General features: G+C 41.1%; 1 protein-coding gene across 1 annotated transcript; it reads left to right on the top strand.

Moving 5' to 3' along the window:
- The first annotated feature begins 560 nt into the window (after positions 1–560).
- On the top strand, positions 561–17,422 carry avl9 (AVL9 homolog (S. cerevisiase)). The gene is made up of 16 exons (XM_080515150.1): positions 561–843; positions 3,452–3,572; positions 6,346–6,431; positions 6,904–6,975; positions 7,606–7,695; positions 7,782–7,848; positions 8,456–8,496; positions 8,584–8,622; positions 8,733–8,802; positions 9,424–9,899; positions 10,820–10,954; positions 11,032–11,251; positions 12,110–12,227; positions 12,577–12,630; positions 14,934–15,022; positions 15,178–17,422. Exons 1-16 carry the CDS (start codon positions 760–762, stop codon positions 15,303–15,305), a joined length of 1,890 nt encoding a protein of 629 aa, XP_080371276.1. The 5' UTR covers positions 561–759; the 3' UTR covers positions 15,306–17,422.
- The last annotated feature ends 1,218 nt before the right edge of the window (positions 17,423–18,640 follow it).

Raw genomic sequence — 18,640 nt, 5'->3', positions numbered from 1 at the left:
TATATGTATACAAACAGTATACAAAACATGGTGGAATGAATTTGTGTTTGTATGCAAAAATTTACACAGTATGGTCTTTTGGGTGTTGACCATATGCGTAACAATGTATAATAATATAATGAGAGCAATAATAAATAAAGATTATCCATGAAACATTGCATATTTCATTGTGTGTGTGTGTGTGTGTGTGTGTGTGTGTGTGTGTGTGTGTGTGTGTGTGTGTGTGTGTGTGTGTGTGAGAGATAATTAGAGCTATTGTTTTTGTCTTGTTATTGTCTATTTACAAAATTAGACATTTTATTTTGGTGTAACTGCTATTTAAATATGCAGTAAAACATTTCTTTCTTTCTTTCTTTCTTTCTTTCTTTCTTTCTTTCTTTCTTTCTTTCTTTCTTTCTTTCTTTCTTTCTTTCTTTCTTTCTTTCTTTCTTTCTTTCTTTCTTTCTTTCTTTCTTTCCGAGTTCGCCTCGGCGGAAGTTCCTTGGAACGAAAGCGGAAGTGTGTGTCCGGGATCTCTCTCGCTCTACTTCCGGTCTGCGTCTCAGTGGCTCGAAGCGGAAGAGAGAGTCATCTCTGATCTCTGCGAGGCAGCTGCAGCTGCTGTGCTGTTGTTATTGTTTTGTTCGCGTTATTTCTCGCCGTCTGCCGGCTGCCTCGTCGCTGAAAGGCGGCGCGTTGACTTCGTGCACGTCGCTCCCCCCGGAGGGTCGCTCGACACTCGGCGGGCCGCTGGCCGGGATCCTCGACCCGGGGGCAGGAATGGAGTCTCCGGGCAGAGAGGAGGCGAGGGGACCGGTGCTGCACATCGTGGTGGTCGGATTCCACCACAAGAAAGGCTGTCAGGTGGGCGAGCCTCCTCTTTAGACGATCCGAGAGGATCGATTCCTGTTCGATGTCCGTGATCAGCTGGCTTTTAACTGTCTGGCGCGCGAGCTGAGCGACTCCGCAATGGCTTTCGCCTGTTAAAATCCCAATAAACTCCCAATGAATTGCACGTTTAAGGCACCATCAGCTGTCCTGCGGGCTCACCGGGTTATGTAACAACATCTTCCCAGTCCACTGTGTTGAACGGCAGCTCCTCTCAGGCTGCAGCCTGCAACTCTTTGCCCCCCCCCCCCCATCATCATCATCATCCATGAGGAAACAATGCTGCTTCGTTAATGCATCGAGACTTTCGCATTAATTTCCCTTTTGCAAATCCTTACTTGCAAACCAATACCTCCACAATTATTTAGGAACGTTTTGCATGACTTAAGACACTATAAGTTGGTCGAAGATGCGTATTGTTTCATTGATAAAAGTAACTATAAAGCAGCAGTTTATCAATCAAATAAGAATTTCAGTTCTATTTAAAGCTAAAAACGAGTTTCACATGTGTTCCTCATCCACTGTTGATGTAAATCTATAATTTGCAGATTTGATTTGATTATATATATATATATATATATATATATATATATATATATATATATATATATATATATACCAAGGGCTCAGAGAGGAGCTGGAGAGGGCTTGGAAGGTGAAGGTGACAGTAGTGCCCGTGGTAATCGGAGCACTCGGGGCAGTAACCCCCAAACTGGAGGAGTGGCTACAGCAGATCCCTGGAACAACCTCGGACATCTCAGTCCAGAAAAGTGCAGTACTTGGAACAGCAAAGATACTGCGCAGGACCCTCAAGCTCCCAGGCCTCTGGTAGAGGATCCGAGCTTGGAATAGAAAAACAGGTGACCGCCCGCGGAGGGCGAGAGGGGAATTTATATATATATATATATATATATATTCAAATATATATATTCACAAATGCAGAATATTTGAAGGTTTTGAATGAATCCAGGAGCTTCGAGTGAGACGTACCTGAACATTCATCAATCTGAGTAAAAATCGACCTCACAACAGCATCATTTTATCAACAACATGAAGAATTTAGTCCAGTGTGAAGCAAAAATAAAGAATATGCCATTGTTTTTGCTATTAAAAAGCAAATTTTTATTGCTTTTGTCATTTGTTGAATCAACACTTCAAGGGCTGAATTTTTTTATTGATTCAAAAAACAAGCAAACTCTCCATAGCAACCAAATTGTCACTTTAGTCCAGTTTATTGGGGAAAGAAGTGCAAATATTTGATGATTAAATACCTGGGCGAGTATCAAATAGGAACCTCCTCACCAATATGAAGATGAAAAACGGGGAAAAAAACCGTCAAGAAACGAAGGCTTCTGCTGCTTTTTGGTAGCACACCATCATATGACGATACTTTTGTTTCCGCGAAAACAGAAAAAAACTTCATGCAATTTGCCATTTCTCAGTTTTACACGTCACAAAACGGCAGTTTTTCCTGATTTCTTCGAGGTGGAATCATTTTGAGTAGACAATAGTATTCAATCAGTCACGCTTGTGAAAAACAGAAGTGTTTTGTGGCAGGAGACGTCATGGAAATGAAAAATCTCTATTCAAAGTGTTTATTTTTTTATTTTTTTATAAAGAGAGACAAATTCACCCTTTTTGAGAAAGTTCAACAAAATGTGGGTAAATCCTGAATAAATCCAAACTGATGAGAAGTGAGGATCAGAGATGAAGCTGCAGATTTTCGCACTTTTCAAAAAAAAATGTCTTGGATGTTTCTCAATTGTTTGGTTGTGCAGGATTTTTTCTCTTTTTTTCCTTCCTGGTCACGTCTTGTTTTTAGCGTTTATTGTGTCATTGAACCTGCTGGTCAACATGCCAACACGCACCTGCTCATTAGTGAGAGTGTTCAAGTGTCTGGTCTCCACCTGAAGCCCCCCCACAGACAGCATGTGGTGTGTGTGTGTGTGTGTGTGTGTGTGTGTGTGTGTGTGTGTGTGTGTGTGTGTGTGTGTGTGTGTGTGTGTGTGTGTGTGTGTGTGTGTGTGTGTGTGTGTGTGTGTGTGTGTGTGTGTGTGTGTGTGTGTGTGTGTGTGTGGGTGCTGGTTATCTGATAGGGGTCAGTGATCTCCCGCCGGGTGTCAGTAGATTGGGTTCCCGGCTCTTTAATCCAACTCTCCTCCTCCGTTTGATTCACTCGCCGCCCGTCTGCTGCTCTGAGAGCTGAACACGCTGAAAACGTGTGTGTGTTTGTATGGAAACAAATGAAGGAGCGTAAAATATGTCTTGCTTAGAAGAAGAAAAATTCCTAAAAATCGCACTGTAGAGGAAAACGTATGATATCATATCGAAACGCAGATTGGCAAACAAAAAAAGTGGTTTTTAATACTGTAGAATTATATTTCATACAAATTTGTGTCTTTGTTGTAAAAATAGTTTAAAAAAAAAGCAGTAAAATAAGAATGAATGCATGAAACAATGAACACCATTGAATCACGTCTTCATTGTCGCGATTCAATGACATTTAACCAGCAGCGTTTTTCTGCACGGTGATGCTGAGCGGAAGAGAGGAGAATGATGTTTCCTCTGCCCCCGTTCCCTTCAGGTGGAATTCTCGTACCCGCCGCTGCTGCCGGACGAGGGCCACGACAGCAACCTGCTGCCCGACGAGTGGAAGTACCTGCCCTTCGTGGCTCTCCCCGACGGGGCGCACAACTACCAGGAGGGTAGGTGGCGGCGGGGCTCATTGTTTTTAAAAAAAAATCTTCCTGTTGGTGTTGCTCCGGAAACGTTATTTGGAACTGAACTCAATTGCTTTGAAGATTTGTGCCTTTTAAACGGAACATAAATATGTTAAAAACTGAGACATTTGAACGACTTACAGGAATTATTGTCGTTTGGCGGTCCGGAATAGTAAGTGGATGACTGCTGATAAAAAAAAGTATTTAAAGAGGCACGCCTGCCTGATTTTGACCACAATTGTTATTGGAATCATGAAAAAAACCACGAATGATATGAACGTTTTAACCTCTTTTTCTCAGTTTGCTTTATGAATAGAAACCACTTGCTCGGTTTTAATTGCTTTATTTGCACGTCCGGTTATAAAAGGAGCTTTTTAAAGCATCACAAAAAGTACAGGTAGAAACTTGTACTTTATTTCCTCCTTCTTTTCACATTGTTTTCTCTTTTCTCGTCTGTTTTTCTCCAATCTATGTCCAATTATTGCCGCCTATTGTATGCAGATCATTATTACGTTTGCCCAATTGCACCTTATTGGTAAAACACAAGTCAATTGGAAGGTTTCGTCTGTGAAGGCGATTATTTTAGGCTTGGCAGTTCCCCATCTGAAACCTGAAAGTGGTTTTTGAGACACGTGATTGAGCTCCAGTGTGGTTTTTCATTTGAAAAAGTCTGTTTGAAGTCCCGCCTGCGAAGGCGAGGCGTGTGGAGCGGCGGTCATGTGACGCCGCCGCCCTGTGAAGACAAACAACAGCAGCTGAGCCAAAGTTCACAAAGCAGGCGGGAAAGATTCTCATTTCCTGCTCCGGCCCGTCAAGTGAAACAAGTTTTTGTCTTAACACGCCGACAGTGGGGAAACTTGTTGTGAAACACTTAATGACCATATCTATTTAGATTTTGTGGCTGCAGAGTTAATAAAATGTAAAATTTTCCTTAAAAAAAAAAAAAGATTCTCTGTGCACAAAGAAGGAAAAAAAGGTAATTATTAACCTAAACTGTCTTCAGACAATAAAAAAAAATTAAAAATAGGATGGATAAGAAAGTTCTGCACAAATATTTATAAAACGACATATTCAATTTTAAATTAAAATGAGAAAAGGAGTATTGTAGGAACACGGTCTTAAAAACAATGAGTTTATGAATATGAAGCATTTCAAAGCAGCAGTAAAAGTTATGTCTGTTTCCGTTTGAGGTTTTCATCAAAAACAGTGGGAAGTTTGTACATTTTGCTGATCTATCAATAGTAATAGTAGTTATTTACCATGAGGTTTTGTTTTCTTTTTAAAGTACGTCAGATGACCTGCCAGAACAACTAAAGGAAGTGGGAAGAATTTCCGTCAAAAATATCATAAATATGAATAAAAAGGGCCACGTTACACACATACAGCTGGGATAGTGTTAAAAATGCTGTTAAGTCATATTCTAGGTAAATTCTGTCGGACGTTGGTGCTCCAACAGCGTGAAGTTCATTTTTATCTGACTTTTTTGAGCTACAAGTGGTGAAATATGTGAGGTTTTTGGTTTGATTATGTGTAAACTGCACTTTGGGATGTTTGGGATGCTCAAGAACCAGGAAAACCAACCAAATCCAGGTTCACCTGTGGTGACCCTCATTGTTTAGTGACGCCCCGGTGCAGAATAACTCCCACACAAGTTGAGAATGATTTGTTGTTTTATTGGGTTTTTTTAAGCTCTAATACGTCTCATTTATAAGCTGCAGCCTCGATTTTGTTGTGAAAAGTTGCTCAAATCAACTATAAGCCGACTCTGATGTGGCCAAAACAGAAATAATGTGGATTTTGATACTAAAATAACACAAATGATCATTTCTGTATTTTTAACTGTAGTTTGTCTGAACAATTTGTATGAATATGAACTTTAATTTCGACCTAATAATGTGATTATTTCTTCTAAAAATTCATAGATAACTTTGTGACATTTTGCCTTTCGTCTATTCTCACTCTTATCTCTGTGTCTCTGTTTCTCTCTCTCTCTTTTTCTATCTTCATCCCACCCACTCTATATTTTCTCTCTTGGTTTCACCCGTTCTCCATTTAATTCTCTTATTCTCTCCATGTTTGTCACTCAAAAACAAATAATTTGGGTCAAAATAAGAAAAACAAAACATTCTTTGTTCTTTAAATTGATATGTAATTCAGTGATTCTCAGTTGGCGGCCAGAAAAAAAAAAAAAAGAACTGAATATAAAACTCAATGACGTGTTGTGTATCGACACTCCTGAGCTGTTCAAGTTAGTGTCCATACATGCTACTTGAATTAAGCGAAACATATTTTTTATTAGATTAACAACAAAGAAGGAACTGACGCTACTGAAATGACCCCCGGGGAATATTTCCTGCTGTCCGTCCACACGTTGTTGTTCAATGCTCACGCAGATGCTTCTCCTCTTCCTCATCCTCTTCCTCATCCTCGGCGGCGGCGTTTCTTGTGCTTGGAGCTCCACTCTCTCTCTCTCTCTCTCCCGCTCTGACGCTCTCTCTCTCTCTCTCTTACATAATCGCACTGTTTCTCTCTGAAGGTGTCTTTCCATCAGGTGTGTGCACAGATGGATCACAACAGTGCAGCGACGACAGCGTTTCCCCTCCCCAACCCTTTAATCTGCACCGTTTTTCCCTCCTCACTGCAAAACTCCTCATTAATTCTGCTGCAGAGATTTTTTAAATAAAGTGTGTGCGGACCACTGCAGGCGCCTCACGTGCCGTTTTTTTTTTTTTTTAACTCCGATGCTCTTCTTCTGCAGACACGGTGTTTTTTCACCTGCCGCCGCTCAGCGAGGACATGAAGTGCGTCTACGGAGTGTCCTGCTATCGACAAATCGAAGCGAAGGTCAGTTCAAAATGTACAACTTGAGCTTAAAACTTGACAATATGATTTTAGTTTGTTGTTGACTGAAAGTGAAGCAACTTTTGTCGCCACAACGCTAAAAGCTGCAACAACTGACGCAAAAATTGCAAAGTACAATACAAGCAATGGGTGTAAAAGCCAAACATACTGTAAAAACATACTGCTGCAACCAAAACACCAATGCAAAAGCTGCAAGACGGATTAAAAAAAGGCCACAACATCAAAGTAAGCAGCAACGCCAATGCAAAATGCTATTTTTAGATCAAAAGCTGTAACACAAAGGTGCACACATGCAAAATCCCAACATGGAAACAAAAGAGACACACACACAAGTGCAAAAGCCACTTTTTAAATTTTTTTTATAGGGTTTAATTGTACGACTGTGACGGATCTGCACCGCCCGGCAGTTTTCTTCCTGCCCCGTATTAATTGCGTGTGTTGCATCTGTCGCCAGGCCCTGAAGGTCCGGCAGGCCGACGTCACGCGTGAGACGGTCCAGAAGAGCGTGTGCGTCCTCAGCCGAGTGGTGAGTTGGCCTCTCCACCACGCGCCTCTCGTTCCCGGGACGGATCCAATAAGCCTCGGTATCAGACGGCGACGTCACTGAGCTGTGAAATGATTTACCGTGACCTCTGAAGCAACGCGCGTGCTGATGAAGAGGAGTACGTTTGGATGCAGATGTCCAAGAATGAACCAAAGATTGATTGTGGGATTATGATCCTGATCTCCACATGCACCACTTTTTTTTTTTTTTTTTTCTGCTTTGTGACATCAGTTGTGTAATTTCTGGACTATAAGCCACCACTTTTTTTTTTTTTCACACGCTTTGAAATGCGAATTTATGGATTTGAACTCGCTTCATGCCACCCATACGTGTGTGATGCGTTTGGGTGCATCACGTAACTCCGACCTTTCTTTTCCTTTTTTTAAAATTTGGTGGGTGCAGCTTATATTCAGATGCGCTCAATAGTCCAGATATGATGGTATTTTGTAGCTTTTCTTTGTATATTATATTTGCAATCATGTCAGTGCCACTTTGGCGTATCCACTTTGAGTACTTTAAAAGATGTTTGACTCCCTCTCTGTTAGAACTGAGCTCATATTCCAGTGGTTGAATTCGTGAACTCACATGTCTGTTGTGGGGTTTTATCCGCAGCCTCTGTACGGCCTCCTCCAGGCAAAGCTGCAGCTCATCACGCACGCCTACTTCGAGGAGAAGGACTTCTCCCAGATCTCCATCCTGAAGGTGAGGAGACGCTCCCGACCGAACCTTTGGGCTTTCCCTCTTTCGCCATCCGGCCCCCCCAGCTGACCGTCGCGACGTCTTTGCAGGAGCTGTACGAACACATGAACGGTTCCCTGAAGGGCTCGTCTCTGGAGGGATCACAGGTTTATTTAGGTACGTCTGATGTTTGTCAATTCCCAACTTTAAACAAATTTCCATAAAAGAAAACAATTTGCAGTAATGTCGGCTTAATAAATTCCTTTTTTTGGATCTCTAGAATAGGATAACTAGAGTAACTATAGATGACGGCTGTTCCTCAAGAAGCTTAACTTGCGGTGTACCGCAGGGTTCAATCCTTGGCCCACTGCTTTTCTCCTCATACACATTTTATCACATGATGCTAGATCTAAAAGTACTACTAAAAACAACTACAGCTCCTAGTACAAGAACTACCAGCACAGCTATTATTACTTTTTTAATTAATTAATTAGACATTACTAATAGTGTTAATACTACAAGAACTTACAACCACTACTACTATTATTATTATAAATTATTTCCCAAAGAGGGAAAAGTGTCAGCACCAATAACTATTGCTACTATTATTACTACTACTACTCCTTAAATGCAGTTTTTTTTTTTGTTTTCTTCCTCCATGTTTCAGTCCTGGAGCTTTTTCTCACTGCGACCGATTTTATCTGTAGAAAAATGCTTCTGCATTCTTCTCTGGGGGTAAAATCTTTGTTTGTTTGTTGACGCTCGGTTTCTTGTCTCTCCTCAGGGTTATCGCCAAGAGATCTAATACTGCATTTCCGACACAAGGTGGGGGACTTTAGTGACGTTTTGTGTAGTTAAAAGATGATCTGTGAACATCAGCACATTGTTAATGCATATTTATAACGTCTCCAGGTTCTCATCCTCTTCAAGCTCATTCTGCTGGAGAAGAAGGTGAGAAAACACCCGGTCTTTTCTCTTCTCCTGCTGCAGTTTGCTGTTTCGGGAATTGGATTTGTGTTTTTTTAATTTTGTTTTTTTAATTCTGGTTTTATTGTTTGCAGGTCCTGTTTTATGTGTCTCCAGTCAACAGACTCGTGGGAGCTCTGATGACAGTTTTATCGCTGTTTCCAGGTCAGTCACTCCCCAAAACGACTACAGTTGCTCTTGTTTGTGCCGCAGCTTTTTTTTTCTTCTCAGCTTTGTATTAGTGTTGTAACTTTTGTGTTGGTATTCTAGCTTTTTTTGTGTGTATTGTAGCTTTTGTAGCTTGATGTAGCATTGTATTAGCGCTGTAGCTGTTGTATTGGTGTTGTAGCCTTTGTAGCTTTGTGTTGATGTAGCTTTTGTATTGATTTTGTAGCATTGCATTGGTGCTGTAGCTTTTGTAGCTTTATATTGATGTAGCATTGCTTTGGCGTTGTAGCTTTTTAAAATTAATATTGATGTAGCATTGCTTTGGCGTTGTAGCTTTTTAAAATTAATATTGATGTAGCATTGCTTTGGCGTTGTAGCTTTTGTAGTTTAATATTGATGTAGCATTGTATTAGCGCTGTAGCTGTTGTATTGGGGTTGTAGCCTTTGTAGCTTTGTGTTGATGTAGCTTAATATTGATGTAGCATTGCTTTGGCGTTGTAGCTTTTGCATTGGATTTATAGCTTCTGTATTTGTGTGGTAACTTTTGCAGCATTGTGTCGGTGAGTTCCGAGGTGGTGAAACTTGCAGTAGAAGTATTGTGACGTTCTCTCCCTGCAGGTATGATCGAGCACGGCCTGGTGGACTCGTCCCACTACCGGCCGAGGGGCAGCCTGTCGGAGGACCCGAGTCTGGCGGAGGGCGTCCTGGGAGCCGAGGAGTTCGTCTCCGTGTCCGTCACCGACCTCGCCGGCGCCTCCCTGGAGCTGGAGGGCTTCGAGCCGGCCCGGCCCGCCGTAGAGACCCCGTCCTCCGGAGACGGCAACCACCTCAAACCGCCGTCCCGCACCTCTCCGGACTCGTCCGAGAGCGACTGGGAGACCCTGGACCCCAGCGTGCTGGAGGAAGCCGGTCCTAAAGAGGCGGCGGCGGCGGCGGCGGCGGCGGTGGACCTCCTGCCGGACGCCTTTGACTCAGAGTCTGGGACGCCCATCACCATGCAGCCGCAAGCGGCCGGCGACCAGGCCGTCACTCAGGGGCTGGTGTCGGGTCTGGAGGAGGACCAGCACGGCCTGCCGCTCGCCGTCTTCACCAAGGTAACACCCACAATGCAACAGGTCCCATTTGACCCTCCAAGGGAAGGCAGAGGTTTAATCAGCTCACTAATCTTGACCACACTGTATGAACTTTTAACACAACTACACTGCATTTATTCAATGAAATAAGGACGTGGAGAAAGCCAAGGATAATTCAACGTTCACAAATTTAAGTTAAAGAAATAATTAAATCTACAGAATAAAGTCCAGGAAGGGATGAAACATGCAAAATATGTGGAAATAACCACAAAAATGTCAACAACGTTTTTAAATTTCTCAAATAAAGTCAATCAAAGTCAGTATCTCTTTGATAGAGGAAAGAATAAGTCAAAATCTACACAGAAAAAAAAAAGAAAAGGGTCTAATCATGTGAGGAAAAAGCCAAAAAATCCAGAAAAACAATAATCTACATAGTAAGGTATGCATAAAATATAAAGGAAATGTTGAAATTTAGAATTAAATTCTGTAAAGAAGAATTTAAAGAAAGTCTAAATCTACAATTAAAATTGAAGAAAAAGGACAAAATTCTATTTAATAATGTTAACAAAATAATACTACATAAAAACACATACAATGTAAAGAAAAGGCCAAAATCTGCTATTAAAAGTGAGAAAAAACCCAACAACAAATGTTAAGAAAAGGTTCAAGAAGTAAAAAAAAAAATATTTCAGATCCAGATAAACAAGTAGAGTAAATTCAGAATCCACCATGTGGCATCAGATAAACTCTGAAATGTATTTCCTCTTCAAAGTTGCTGCGAAGCAGAACGAAAACGCTTTTAAAATCCTGCTGGGAAACCAACCCTCAGTGTTGTTTCAAGAATATAAGATGAGAAAAAAAAGGTGCGTTTCGGGTTCGTTTCGCTCACCTGGCCGTCTCTCGCCGGGTGGAGTTTACCCACGTCTGCCGTCTGTCGCCAGGGTTACCTGTGCCTGCCCTACATGGCGCTGCAGCAGCATCACCTCCTGTCCGACGTGACGGTGCGGGGCTTTGTCGCCGGGGCGACCAACATCCTGTTCAGGCAGCAGAGGCACCTCAGCGACGCCGTCGTGGAGGTGAGTCCCTCACCGGACGCCGCGACGCCCCCCCCCCTCCTCCCCCCCACGCTGAGCGCTTCTCGCCGCCGCCGCAGGTGGAGGAGGCACGCGTCCAGATCCAGGACCCCGAGCTGAGGAAGACCCTCGCCCTGACCACGGCTGACCTGCGCTTCGCCGACTACCTGGTCAAACACGTGACGGAGAACCGGGACGACGTGTTCCTGGACGGGACGGGCTGGGAGGGTGGAGACGAGTGGATCCGGGCGCAGTTCACGCTCTACCTCCACTCCTTGCTGTCCTCCACACTGCAGCAGGGTGAGGAGACCCCCTAACCCCCCCTGGAGCCCCACCAGAGCCCCCCCCCCCCCCCCCCCCCGCCCCCCGCCTGCATCACAGAGCCCATATTGAGATTTCCATCATCTCACATTCACACTGTGCCTCGTCTGTATGGGTGGAAACTTCAGTTAAAAAAAACAAACAAAAAGTTCAAAAGCACAAATTTGGTCTTCTCAAACCTGCTTTATTCCATCTGAAATATTTTAAGAATCTCCAGAAATAAGTAATAATGATTCTTCTTTAGGAAATAATAATAATAATAATAATATAATACATTTTTGAGTTCTACTGGACAATCAATAAAATAATAACTTTTTTTAATTAAAAAACAATCCAGCATCAACAACAGAAATGTGGCTGTTTTCAAAGTAATAATGTATTTAGTCTTAGTTAAGCCTTGTTCACCTGATATTTACCTCGATTATTAGTTTTCTCTAGTTCAGCCTGGTTAGTTTATCTTATTCCACTTATATTATTTTAGTATAATTAATTTAGTTTTCTTATTTTATCATCAAATTAATCTACATGATCTCAGTTTTTCTAGATTAGTTCAATTTATCTCCCATTAAAGACAATTCTGCATTTTCCAGGGTTATTTTGTCCTGCGGCTTTTTAAAACTTTCTTAAGTTTCATTTTTTTATTTTTATTTTTTAATGCAGAAAGGTCACACAGAAGCCAAGCCAGAGCATGGATGAGAGCAAATTGTTGTAATGGTGGATATGATGTACCGGTATATATATGATGTGAGAGGACAGAAGCCGATCTGCTCAGTGTTTTAACTAGAATTCCACGAGAGAAAAAAAAAAAAGCTTCAAATTGTCTGTCGGCGGTTCCAGATAACGAGCGGCTGCTGGCGGATTACGGCGCTCCTTTCATCACCGCGTGGAAAATCACCCACAACTACCGAGTGTGGTGCAGCAACAAGCACCCCGGCATGACCGCCATCACCCCGGGGTGAGCACACACACACACACACACACACACACACACACACACACACACACACACACACACACACACACACACACACACACACACACACACTGTTTTAAATGTATTTTCATTCACTTTAAAGACATGCGTGTTTATTATTGCTGTGCATCTATTACAATGGAAAAAAAAATAGAATGATGATTTTTTTTAAAGGATGACATACATTTCCTATAATACCTTCTGTACAGGTTTAAAGAATAGAAATCAAAGTTATGCAAGTTACTCAATGTTGGTAATTGATGGCAGATGCTAGTTGCTATACATTGAGATTGATGGGTTTATGGAAATAGTTATGCTCTTTCTGTTGCAGTCACCCGTTTCAGGGCCAGTACAGCGTCGCTGACGTCAAGTTACGACTCTCACAGTGAGTATTTATTCATTCATTCATTCATTCATTCATTCATTCATTCATTCTTCCCACATTCTGAAGACAAACTTCCAAACAGACCTGGTAAAAACATCTTCCTCAGCAGCCCTCAGTTTATAACTCAGGCTGCTGCTGACCCCTAGTGGCTATAAGGAGGAACAGCAGCTGTACGTCAACTAGAAGAAATAACATTGAACATTTATTTAAAAAGGGTTTGTTTTTTTTAGGCATTAATAAGGGGATCAAATTATTATTCGTATTCTTCTTATTTCTACTACTACCACCACTAATGATTGTAATGACAATAAGGATCATAGGTACAAATGATGAAGTAAAAATCTTAAGAAATATGCTTTCACATTAGATTTGGAAGCATTTCTGGTTTTTTTTCTGTAAATTTTCTCTCTTTGTTTCTTTCTTTCAATTTTATTCTAATGTCTCTTTCTGTTTTGTTGATTGGATTTTCTCTTTTTTCATTTTTTTTCTTTCTTTTTGACTTTTTACTGGAACATAAATTAATAAAACACATAATTGCAAAAAAAAAAAAAACCCCAGCATTTCTTTAGTTAAATATTCTTTATTTGAATGAGCTCACAATTTTCACTTTAAATTCGATCATTCTGTTTATTGTTTTTCCTCAAACATGTTGAAATCTGAACAATTTGATCAGGTATTATTAATCAAATCTGATGTCCCTTCGTCGTCCTGAACCTCCAGCTGTTTAACGCTGCAGCGTGTTCGTTCCTCCTCCACGTCGTGTTTGTGGACAGATTTAGCCCGCTGCGGCGGCGGCGAGGGTCTCGTATCCGAACGTAATTCTGAGCTTCATTCTAAAAAGCCGGAGACTTCAGGCGGCCGCGGCTCCGGTTTCATTCCAGGAAACATGGCCGAAAGGCGACGCCGTCCACAGCTGGAGTCTAGGGTTTCACTTCAGATGGATGAAGCTGCAGAACACACACACACACACACACACACACACACACACACACACACACACACACACACACACACACACACACACACACACACACACACACACACACACACACACACACACACACACACACACACACACACACACACACACACACACACCGGGGACCCCCGTCCCTGACTTGGCCCGGTGGTGATGACACGTTCAGTCACTTTACACTCGGCACACACACGCACACACACATTCATATTTAATTGAATGAACTCTAATGTCAAAATAAACCACACATTTGTTTGTTTCATTAAACAAATATGGTAAAAATGTCAAATGTTATTTGATCACATCCCTCAGAAAATGTAAGAAAACCACATTTTGATTTAAATATTAACATATTCATATAATATCAAATATACCTTTTAAACACACAAAATGTTCCATGTTTTGTTACGGTTGAATTTTCACATTTCTTTTAGATAACATGCTTTGGGATATTGTTTATATTAAATTGTATTTATAAAAACACACAAATTACTACTTTCTTTTTTTGGGGGGGGGATTATCATATTTTTTTTTTAAATTGGTTTTAATAACATTTCTGATTCTGAAGTAATGTTAAGAAACAAAATATTTTGGCTTCAGATTTTATTAGTTTTTTCACATTTTCATTTGAAACTAATTAATGGGGGGGGAGTACTTTTGTTTTTTATCATAAGGAAATAACCATTAAAAAGTCAACACGCACACACACACACACACACACACACACACACACACACACACACACACACACACACACACACTCCTGCAGCAGTAAACACCAACATGTTTTCCTGCAACGTGAGCCGGGGGGACAGGAGGGGGGTCCGGGGGGTATTGGGGCAGACGGTGACGAGTCTGATGAATCCCACTTGTCAGCGAGTTGGTTGGGAAGATAAATAAAAGAACAAAAAAAACAAAAAGGACTCCCACTGTACTCAGTTTGGACATGAAGAGAAAAGAAGAGCCAGACTCAGTCACTCTATTTCCTTAATCCTCATTTTTTAGTTTTTCTCGATGATTAAAAAAAAAGTCAGATGCTCCCTGAGTGTAAAGTGACCACTGCAGGACGGCAACCCTAAGACACAGATAAAACATTGGTTTTAAAAGCTTTTTTAATTGTGAGTCGATGATTTTCTTAAAAAAAAATAAAAATAAAAAATACTGCGGACCCTCTGATAGTAAAAACAACCGTAAAGGCGAGGTCACAAACAGAAGAGAAATAAACCCTGGAGGCCGTTTTCCCTCCTGTTTTGGACCGCGGTCAGCGCCTGTGGGACTCGAACCGGGTGTCCCGCTCCGCACACTGACTCTCCCGTTCCCCCTGCAGCTCGGTGCAGAACAGCGAGCGAGGGAAGAAGCTCGGGAACGCCATGATGACCACCAGCAGGAGCGTGGTGCAGACCGGGAAGGCCGTGGGTAAGAACACACACACACACACACACACACACACACACACACACACACACACACACACACACACACACACACACACACACACACACACACACACACACACACGGTTATTACACAAGAGGTTAATTCCAGACTCTCCTCTGTGTCTCTTCCCTCAGGTCAGTCAGTGGGCGGAGCTTTGACCAGCGCCAAGTCGGCCATGTCGTCCTGGTTCTCCACGCTGGCGCAGCCTCCGCCCCTCGCCTCGCCCGATCCCCCCGAGCCGGCGTCCGAGGTCAAACCGTGACTCCGTGTGACGCCGGAGCAGTGAACGGCATCGACGGACATGACGCAGGAATAATCCCAGCCAGGAGGAAAAAAACAAAACAAAACAAAAACCTGATCCCCTCATCGGAGACTCTGCACTCTGGTCTACTCCCTGTACGGTCCAAATACACTGTGATAATGAAGATGCTGTGTGTGTGTGTGTGTGTGGGGGTGTGTGTGTATGTGTATGTATGTGTGTGTGTGCACATATCCAAGGGTTGAGCAGGACAGCATGAACATTTTAACGGTTACTATTTAAAATTCACTGTGACTCCAGTTGGTCAGTGCCTCCGTGGTAACACTGTGGTTGTTGACGCGTTAATGATCTGAGTTTATTTCTCACATTTAACGACCAGAAATGTTTAGATTTTTCACTCTTATTTCAGTCCAAAAAACAAAACAAAAAATTTGTTAAAAATATTCAGTAAATGAAGCAAGTATAAATATGGTAATAGTTAGTTTCCTGCTCGATAAAGCTATTTTCCTGATATATTTTTCTTACAATAAAAAAAAAAACTAGAATTGCAACTTTATGCGGCTCAGAGTCTAAATTTCAAAATAGCATTAGCTTTGCTCACGTTAGATTTATACCGCTAAAGTGCCTGCTTAGCAAATTAATTATAAATTAGCAGTGAAGATATTTCATGGGTAAATAAGTTAAAAGAAAATAATGTCATGGTCAAATTGGTCAACATGACAAATTGATTGTCATTATTTTTTTGCGACGTTTGACTTTAGCTTCTGTTACTGAGATTTAGTCGGGTCACTCGCTGAAATGAATGCCTATGAAAGTTTAAACGCTAGCAAGCTACAGAGATAAATGTGGTATTACCACAAATACTGTGAAAAAAATTCTTTCAAATTAAATGAGCTCATGAACAACATGTATATTCTAGGCAAAATGCAAATTTTGGTGTTATTGGCAATAAAAAAAGGGCTTGTAATACCTTTACCGTTGTATTAATCTGCTTTGAAGATGAAGATGAAGAAACAATTAGCGAGCTAACTTTGTTAGCGCCCGCCGCAACACTAATAAGTATATTTGTGATTGACAATACATTGACATAACTGTTGATTTACACAGATGTTAACCTCGGCTACTTAACTACATGAAAACAAATGATAGTTACGCCGCAAGGGTTTGTTACTCTGGCACGCTACGCGGTTAGCATACGGCCAAAGCGTGTCAAAATTAGCATTGATTATTTTCTGAATATGTTTACATTGACAACAAATAATTTAACCCCAAACACGATAAAAGCTGAAAGCCTCTGACGCGTGCTAACAAATGCTACTGGCTAATCCCGAATTCAACTTGGTGTAACTTTGGTTTTCTGCATGGTCTTTAAAAACGACTTAAAATAAGTTCACTTAAGATTTTGGAGCATTTTTCTATTTTTGACCTAATGAGAAAAGCTAGCGCCCATTGCTAGCTAATGCTAATTTCTAGCTTTTGAAGTTTGATAATGGCTTCATAAACTTAAATAACAATGTGTCTTTAAGGAGTCATCTGTAGGTTTTACTATTTCTTGATGTCAAAGATTTCCATTGATTTATCTGCAGTTTTGTACTTCTATGAATATATTTTGACCATATTTACTCTTGTTGAAGTTGCTTCTCTGCTTCTAAATCTTTATATCAAGACTAAAATTGGGAAACAACCACAGTGTTACTACAGAAACTCCTCCTTGAACCTTCGTGTCCAGTAATAATGGAAGCACCTGCACGCAGTCTCGCCCAGGCCTTTTCTACTTCATATATATCTATATATTTGGAGAGGTGTTTAGTTAAAAAGCAGGCAAGATATTTATTGTCGTCTCCCGAGGACCCGTCACACCGTCTGTGTGTCCAGTGAGCATGCTCAGTCCAGTTCTACCGCTGTGTCTCCTGGTTTCTATGCTTTTAAATAAACTCCCTCCAATTTCTTATTGAGTAAAATGTTAGTTTTTTTTTGTTTTTTTTAAATCCTCTTGAGATATTTTTCTTTTTCTATTTAAAGTATATGAATGTATTGTGAACTCAGAGTCACAGAATATTTTCCTGACAAATGCTTTTAATGTATATGGAAATAAGTCTATTAAAATGAATTGCTGTATTGGAAAATGTGTGCTTGTATTTTTTTGGGACTGGTGAACCTGGTGACCTCTGGTGTGTGTGTAAATCTGAGGCAAGCAGAAAGTCACACCCCGCTGATCCTCTGCCACGACAGATGGACGGATCCTAAAATAATGACCGGTGGTCGGTGAGCGGACACAAACCCAGAGTCTCTCTGTAGATCACAGCTGTAATCTGACATTTGACAGACAGCTGGAAAACGAAAAAAAGCTTTTCAGTTTTTAATATTTATACTTATCAATATTCAAATATGAAGCAGTGAACAGATATATGCCAATATTATGGTATCCAAAGCTTTTCTTTGTGACACAGGAACCATTCTAAAATGACTTCCAAAATGAAACTTTTAAGGCCACATTTACACAACGGTGAAAGTCGAAACGCATCAATTTCGTGATAGAAAAGTTTTGTTTTGCGTTGCAGTCTTGATAATTTATTGATAACACAGAAATGGCAGGGAAGCTAAAAAAAACGATGTAGTTAGTATGTCAGGCCACGAGTTGGCACTGTTGTTTTAGCAATAAAGCTTTTTGAAATTTATCTTCAGGTTAGCATCCTAATTCAGTTTACATCCTTTTTTTTCTTTGTGGTGAGACAATAACACACCCCTTTAAGGGTAATTGTTCCATGTTGGCCCAATTGAAGGAGTTTATTTAAAATAATTGTCTGAACATCTTGTCCCGGACCTTTGACCACGACGTCTCAGAGTGAACAAACCAAGCGGGGAGTCGATTTCAGGAACGTTTTTGGTATGTTTTTTAATAAATTAACGTTCATTCAAAATACAGTGCCAAAGGAGTATGATGCAGCCAAACATGCTAGTAAGGTTTGTCATGAAGCACCTGTGCTCATGGTTTTTTTTTTTCCTTGTTTAAAAGGTAGGAGGAAGACCCCGTCCCTCCCCAGTCCCACCCCCTCCCTCCCTTGGCCCCGCCCTCTCCTCTCACAACCAATCAGCAGCAAGAATCCTCAATATTCACTCGGAAAAAGAAAGAAAAAAAAAAAAAAAAAGAGATGGGAACATGGAGATCTAGCCACAATCACACTACAGTAATGTCAGATATTAAATAAAAAAACAAAAAAGAAACAATACACTAATACAAAATAGACCTGGTTATTCTCCCCCCACACTAAAACACTCGTCTTTTTAACATATGAAAAATAGATATCTTATTATATTTATATATATATTTCAGCAGC

The sequence above is a fragment of the Blennius ocellaris genome (assembly GCF_963422515.1).
Source record: "Blennius ocellaris genome assembly, chromosome: 19".
Taxonomy (NCBI): domain Eukaryota; kingdom Metazoa; phylum Chordata; class Actinopteri; order Blenniiformes; family Blenniidae; genus Blennius; species Blennius ocellaris.
The sequence above is the reverse complement of the archived record's forward strand: the minus strand, read 5'-3'. Positions and strand labels throughout refer to the sequence as shown.